At 41.3% G+C, this 7,432-nt stretch overlaps 1 protein-coding gene and 1 pseudogene across 1 annotated transcript; both read right to left on the reverse strand.

Annotated features, from left to right (window-relative positions):
* Positions 1–1,368: 1,368 nt before the first annotated feature.
* LOC149109836 (uncharacterized) lies at positions 1,369–2,704 on the reverse strand. The gene has a single exon (XM_089293925.1). The coding sequence runs from the start codon at positions 2,636–2,638 to the stop codon at positions 1,694–1,696; it is 945 nt and encodes a 314-aa protein (XP_089150051.1). The 5' UTR covers positions 2,639–2,704; the 3' UTR covers positions 1,369–1,693.
* Positions 2,705–4,226: 1,522 nt separating this feature from the next.
* Positions 4,227–6,937, reverse strand: LOC149109837 (macrophage-expressed gene 1 protein-like; annotated as a pseudogene).
* Between the last annotated feature and the right edge of the window lie 495 nt (positions 6,938–7,432).

Here is a 7,432-nt window from a genome sequence, read left to right on the forward strand (position 1 = left end):
CCACTTCATTAAGGAAACGATCAATTGAATTCTCACCTAAATTATACGAGTCTCTATCATAGAGTTTTTCATAGAAATCATGAATCTCTTTCATTATTTCTTTTGGGTCTGTTATATATGAATCATTATCCACGGATAGTTTCCGTATACATGTCTTTTTCTTTTTAGCACTTTCTAAATTTAAAAAATACTTGCTATTCTTTTCGCCCTCTTCATACCAACTCACCCGAGATCTTATGATTGCTCCTTGTGTTATATAATCATAATGGCGTTCGTATTCTGATTTGAGAACTTCTAAATCGCAGAGATTTTCAGCACTTGAGTGTTCGTCACATTTTCGCTGACACTCTTTTAATCTAATTTCCAAATTTACCAGCTCTGACCTTCTCTCTTTTGCTTTCTTCTTACTATAACCAATCGTTTCATAGCGTATTTTATATTTTAAATAATCCCAGGTAACCCGCGGGTCTTCGATTTCTCTACTTTCGTCTACCCATTCACCGATTTTGTTTCTAATTAGGTCTACATATTCTTTATCTTCTGACAAACTTGCATTGAATTTCCAAAAAGACGGTCCATAGGTTGAGTTCTCTATACCATTAATGTACAACGTAATGGCGGAATGGTTAGATCTAATAGCAGGGATAATATCGACCTTATCAACCTCTTCCTGTATATTATTTGATATCAACCAATAATCTAACCGCCGTTGAATCATTGGAGTTTTCTGTCTCCAGGAGAAACGTTTTAATTTTGGGTTTCTGATTCTCCAGATGTCTATTAGGTCAAGAGAAAAACATAGATTTTCTATCTTTTTGGACGATTCTTTCAATTTTGGAGATCCTCCCGATCCATCCAAATCTGGGTCGCGGATAACATTAAAGTCACCACCTATTATTATTTTGCAATCAGTGTCAATTTCCAATTTGTCGAATTCGTTCTGTATTTCGTCGTAAAAGATGCATTGTTCGTTGGTCTTATTTGGCGCATAGATATTCAAAAATAAAAAAGATTGACCTTGAACAAGACCTTTTAGAATGATATACCGACCTAGATTATCTTGTTTACATACCTCAAGTTTACAGTCAAGCCCTTCTTTGACTAGTGTTAAGACACCTCTGCTGTGTTCAGAACCATGACAAAAAAACAAGTCTCCTCTCCACTGGGATTTCCAGGTGTTTTCCACCTCGGATGTGCTGTAGGTCTCTTGTAGAAAAATTATATCAGCTTTATCCTTCATACACCAATGAAAAAGTGCTTTTCGTTTATCAAAAGATCTTATCCCCCGAACATTTAAGGATAGGATACCAAAATTTAAATTAAGTTTTGTAACTTTTTAAGGACATATTTAAGTGAAAAGGCGAGCAGTTGCAGAGAATGAGATAGTAATCTTTAGTAGATGAGCTAATGAAAAAATTTGCATGTCTCTTGAACAAAAAAAAGGTAAAACTAATTAATATTGAAAAGGGAAAAGAAACAAAAGAAAAACATTTATAACACCTACAACTACAATTGAACATGTATGTAAAACAGTAGCCAGCGATAAAAGCTGTTAATTGCGCTACTAATGGAATAGGTCTTGCACGCATTGCGCTAACTAGATGACACGCATGCAGCTCCATTTTTAAGAACAAGTGTGAATGAGGCTTACATGTTATGAATACCTAGATAGAGAGTTTATGTTCCAAAGAAATTAGAAGATTCGTATACCCTCAATAAAAAGTTTGTCCGGCTCTGATCTTTTGAAGAACGCCGATTTTCCGTCTTCTTTTGCTTTTTTGAACTTAGGCATTAATTCCTTTCTGCGGTCCACAATTTCTTTCGGAAGGTCTGGCGATATTCCGAAACCAGTTCCTTTCAGCTTTCTTGCACTTGACATGACTCGCTCTCTGTCGGAGTATCGCAAAAAACGTGCGATTATTGGTCTTGGTTTTTCTTGCGATGGGTCGCGCTTGCCAATGCGGTGCACTCGTTGATACTCAAAAGAATCCGCCTCGCTGATGTTAAGTTCCTTCTGTATAAAGCCAATTAACACCTCTTTGACATTTTCTTCTGAGAGGTGGAAAGATTCAGCAATGCCGTAGAAGCGAAGGTTTTCCCGTCTTTGATACACCTCCATATACAACTTCTCGTTTCTTAAGGCCTCGATCTTTCCCTTGAATTTGTTTTCGGTGTTTACTGTATTTTCTTGGATAGTTTGTTCCAGAAGCTTTACTTTCTTCTTTAAATTTTCTATCTCTGTATTTGCGAACGACATTCCTTCATCTAACACCTTCAGTTTTGTTGTGGCGTCCCTGCTGAAGCTTTCAAACTGCTCAGCTTTATCCTGTAACTTGTTAACCTTTCCATCGACCACTTTCACAAAACCCTCAAGGATGTCCAATTTCTTTTCCATGTTGTCTAACTTCTGCAGAACAAGGTCTAGCTTCGGCATTACAGAATTAGCCAACTCCACGGCAGCGGCGGTTTCGTCTTCTTCGCTCGATTGCACCGTGTCAGACATGTGCAACTTGACTTTGGCTTTCTTCTCCAACGGTGAAAGGGATTCTTCTTCCGACGAGTTGGATACACTTCTCCAAGTTGGCCCAGTTCTCTCTACATGAGTTTTTCGTCTGAACTTTTCTCCTTTTTCTGCCATGTAGAGACCTCCATATACGAATTTTGAGCGGAGCTAGCAAAAACACGTCTATACTCTACCCATGCTCGGCCCAATCTTACGCAATGTCATGTTCAACCAAACATTTGCTCGGATGTGGCGAACATCATGATACATGGTTTCACTTTTGGCTTTGGATTTCAACTTCGGCCGGTTCATTGATAATTACGGACACCGAGACTGAATTGTTGTTACCAGATACTTAATAATTTTCTCACAAGGTCAGATCAACATTGAATATGCAAATTCCTGGTCGGCTCGATAGATGTGAAATGAGCTCGAAAACTACTTTGTTCTTTGGCTTAGAATAGGCGCTTTTCATTTAGTTAACGTTATTAACATTGTAGCAAAAAGGTCAACAATGTTTCCCTCCACCCTGCCAAAGAAATCTTAAAACGTTGCAATGAAATATCGAATAGCCGTCAAATCGGCCAAATGTTGTGGTACGAAACATGATCGAATGAAAAATGATCACTCCGGTTGCCTATGACAAATCTGCCACCGACTACCGCTAAGACCTCTGTTGAATTACTCGACAAGCATTGTATTCGACTTTCAATGAAAATAAACGTGTTTTGATGTTGTCAAAGCCTTTCATCAGAAGGAGCGAAAAGTATCGTGAAAACGTAGTTTATCTCTCCCGAGGGTTGCGAGTACTATACATGCGATCCATTCAAATGTCGTCAATTGTCTAACCACTTCTCAAGCGATTAAACTTCGGTCTCAGTCGAACTGTCGTCGGAAGTTCTTGTTAGAAAACTTAGGAAAATAATGAAACCGCACAATTTGTGCTACTTGTGACATCATCACCCTTAAAGAAAGAAAAGGGGTTGACTGATAAGTTGATGTCAAAGGAAAAATCTTTTAAGCGGTGAAAAGCTACGCGCAGGGAGCCTCTAAATTTCGGCCTCCAGAACTGAGAAAAAATCTCCGCTTGTAACCTTCCACCACTTCCAGTGATAATTTTCCACTTTCCAGAACGTTCAACTCAAGAATTTTGCATCACCAACAAGGCAAGTTACATACCAACAGAGCCACGAAAAGGAAAATGTTGAAAGCAACAGACAGTCGAGGTGGCACCGCAAAAAAGGAGAAGAAAATCGAAAACCGCAAAGGTAAAATGTTGGAAGTTTTTTCAAGTCCTACGGGAACGTCGTTTTGACCAGAAAAGATAGTTTTTGGTGGTTAAGCTGCAATATGCCTGACTGACGGCCAAAAAGCGCAAAGAGGGTTTGAAATTGACGTTTCCGGCTAAAACTCCTGGTGCCAATGGGTTCAACGTTACATCACCTTTCTACCTCAAAATCCCCGTCTTTCAGCATAAAATGTTTTCCTCCGTAATACCATGGAACTCTAAGTTACGGCTCGTGTTCTTCCCCTTCACTCGTAGCTTCCGTGCTTTGCGCTCCGCAAATTTTAGGGGGAAATGCGGGCTGTAGCTTACAGTGTTACGGTATCACGACATACAATTTGTTATCGGCAGGAGCGACCGTTTATCACGAGAACCATGACTGCACGATTAGTATCATTTATGCTAACGGTTATGAATTAAACGACCAGGTAAAACGCTTTACCTTTTAGTTGCCAATACCCACGTAGGAGAGGTAGACGTTTTGAACCAGACCTGCCCAGTGTCCTCGTTCACCAAGTGCATGGGCACAGTGTAGTTGAGAATTATCGGCGCCTTAGAGCTATAAGGAGGTCTCCTTACGGTTGGCAATCCCAGACTGTTGAACACATTGGACTTGACACAGTAGTGTATTGCGCAATTCTCTCGAGAGGCCAGGTGCTGCGAGTAACCGATTGGACAGGTTTGTGGCAACCCAGGAGGGCCGGGCAGCGTGGCAAACTTGTCCAAATTCGATTGACCTACGAAGCAAAAAGCAAACTTCTTCTTCTAGGAGAGGGATTGGAATGTTGGTCCTTAGGGCGTGTTCAAAAAAAGCTTTTTGCGGGGAGGCTCCGCCACGAGGTCCAAACCTTTACCCTTTATACATAATTTTTGGCATTTCTAGCTTCTGTAACTTGCCTCTTTAGCATTGTTCTATTGCACAATGTTGCTAACTGTTGCACAATGTTGCGAAATGTCATTTATTTTCCTCCAGATTCCGTCCTCGTAGAACACGCCATACTGGACCAAACAATGTATAATGATGACACTGGAGTTATAAAATACATTGTAGGCTTTTTAACAATGGAGCCCTGGAAGAACAAGTTAAACATAACAAATATAGGAGGAGGTGTTTTTCTAAGCTTTTACTGATAACGCAAGCATTTTGGATTTGGTTTGGTTCAATGCTTTTCAAGAACGAATCGAAAACAATGATGGCCTTTATCTAAGCATTCCTGCCGCAAAATATCGTAACCGTCCTTGATACGGCTTCAACCTACCGTCTTTAAACAAACAAATACCGCCCCCCAAATCCCCACCTCCCAAGAAATAGCTAACTGCTCGCTGTGTTTACATTTTAGTATCTTTTGGAAAGTTATTGTCGAACAAATGCTTTCCATTTCTGTGCAATTTGTACCTCATGTTACCGTACCCAGGTTTTCAATTGTTTTGTGTTAGAACGGTGTTCAAAGATCGTAAAAATGTGAATTAGTCTCAAATCTTACCTACAGCAAGTGGATTGCCAAAATAACAGCTGAAGAAACCACCGAACGGGACCGAGCTCTTAAATCCAAGTTCGTAATCATCACTCACGCAGACACGCATTTTGCCACCAAAGATTAGCGGGTAAAACTTATGCGGGCAATTGCGAGCTTGTGTTACGGGGTTAATGAACTCGTCGTTGTAGATTCCACCGAACAGATAACCACTGTGGCGTGGAACAGAGCCCTTAGCGACACACCAGTAGGTTTCATACCTTGCATACACACAGGTTACTTCACAGCGTCTGAAATTTCCGTAGCAGTTGTAACAGTGTGGAGGCCGGCACAATCGAGGTACGTCATTTGCGTAAAGCAAATGCTTCTCATATCCATAGCTACACGTGAAATCGGATGTCAGTGGTTTTTTTGAGACAGGCTCTCGCATGGATCGTTGTCTACGAGCTGCCAATAGTCGCTACCTAGTAGTGGGGTCGAGCAAGTTTGGAACACCCCGCCAAAGGTGTAGTTGTTAAAGGGACTTTCACAGCTTCCGTCCTCTTGGTTGGTTTGAAAACTGAAGTTTGGAGAATCCATCTTTGTGCATCCTTTAATGGTGTTGGTCTCGTAGTAAGTTTTTGTGACATTTAAAACAAATTCGGCCACCTTAAAGACCAGCTCTCCAGATACTTCTGGCAAGCTTCCAGGTGTTATAGCGTAATGCAACGGATCACCGGACCGATCAATCGCGACAAGCTCGTCTAACAGTTGATTTTCCCACTGACTGGCGGTGAAGTGCCCTGTGAAAGTTGGTCCGCCAATCGCGTAGACAGTTGAATAAACAGTGTTCTTTGTGTACGCATCCACGTTTTCTTTGCTTGTTGCATGACTGAAGCCAAACTTGGCGCTAAAATTACCTCCAAAAAGTTTAAAAAACGACGCGCTCGCCGCTGCAGTGACCTTACTCTTGTCACCTTTCATGTCCCCGACGTATTTTTTCGTTAACTGATCGACTTTAGCTATAACAGCACCTGCGCTGGTACTCGTGATGTAATGTGTCCCAAAGTCGCGGACCAGGATTTCGGCAAGAAAGTTGGCGTACTTAGAATTGTTTCCTTGCACATAGCTTGCTATCACAAGAAGACGCGATTTGAACGCAGGATGAAGGGCGCTGTCTGGTTGAAGTTTGGCCATGTAAAGATTATGGCGAATTTGGACTGGCGTCGTTGCTGAATTATCCTCTACCTGACGTCGTTTCACAGATTCGTGCTCAGATGAATACGAACCGCTTATACTGAACTTCGCGAATGAAGCTGAGGCTTCAAGGTTGATGCTTCGTGCAGTTAATGAAGAATAGTTATTCCAGTGATCGTAAAGGTCAGCGAAAGTGTCTAATTTGCCTTTCTTCACAGGATAAAGAACCATATTATCCGGAATGAGAAACTTTCCGTCTTCTGAGGTTTTGCACTCTGAATAATTCCTTCCAAACACCACCCCCATGTGCTGATTTCTCAAGTTATCCCAGCCAGACCCCGGAATGACCTCAAAGCGATAAACTCCTTTTGGAAGGAAACATTTTCGAGGATCGCCAGGTGGGAATTTCGCAGGGCTGGAATTATTCTCACCGAAGAGATGATCGAAGGCCGCCATGAATAGGAACGACGCTAGAACGAACTTTAGCGAGAACGCCATGATTCCTGGTTTGAACATACTGGTACGACTGCTCCTTGAGATGAAAGTTATAAATATCATGCACTTCGTCATGTGACTTCCGAAGAGAAGTATCGACCTATCTTAAAAGGCACAATGCATCGCCAGGGGCGAGGGGAGTTGACGACAAGCAGCTGCTGTCTTCACTGGCTAAAAGGAAATAGAGACAACAGAAGGCGTTGAAAGAACCGTTATTTGCTTTCGCTGGACTTCCCAGTCTCGCTGTTTTTTTTTTTCGATACTAGTTCTGCTTTTATCACTGAATAACAAATTTTTTTTATTTCTGAAAACAACTGGAGTTTATACTAAATATAAATTTGAAAAACACGAAACAACTTTTTGATGACATGTTTCCGCGTGGCTTATGCCGTCTTCAGTCTACTTAAGCACTGAAGCCACTGGTGCTCAGTTGATATACAAGTAGTAGTTAAATGATACTACTTGCTTAATCCATGACCTAAATTTAACATTCCGAGA

Source organism: Orbicella faveolata, unplaced genomic scaffold (assembly GCF_042242905.1).
Source record: "Orbicella faveolata isolate gen_17 unplaced genomic scaffold, um_ofav_v1 contig_25, whole genome shotgun sequence".
Taxonomy (NCBI): Eukaryota; Metazoa; Cnidaria; class Anthozoa; order Scleractinia; family Merulinidae; genus Orbicella; species Orbicella faveolata.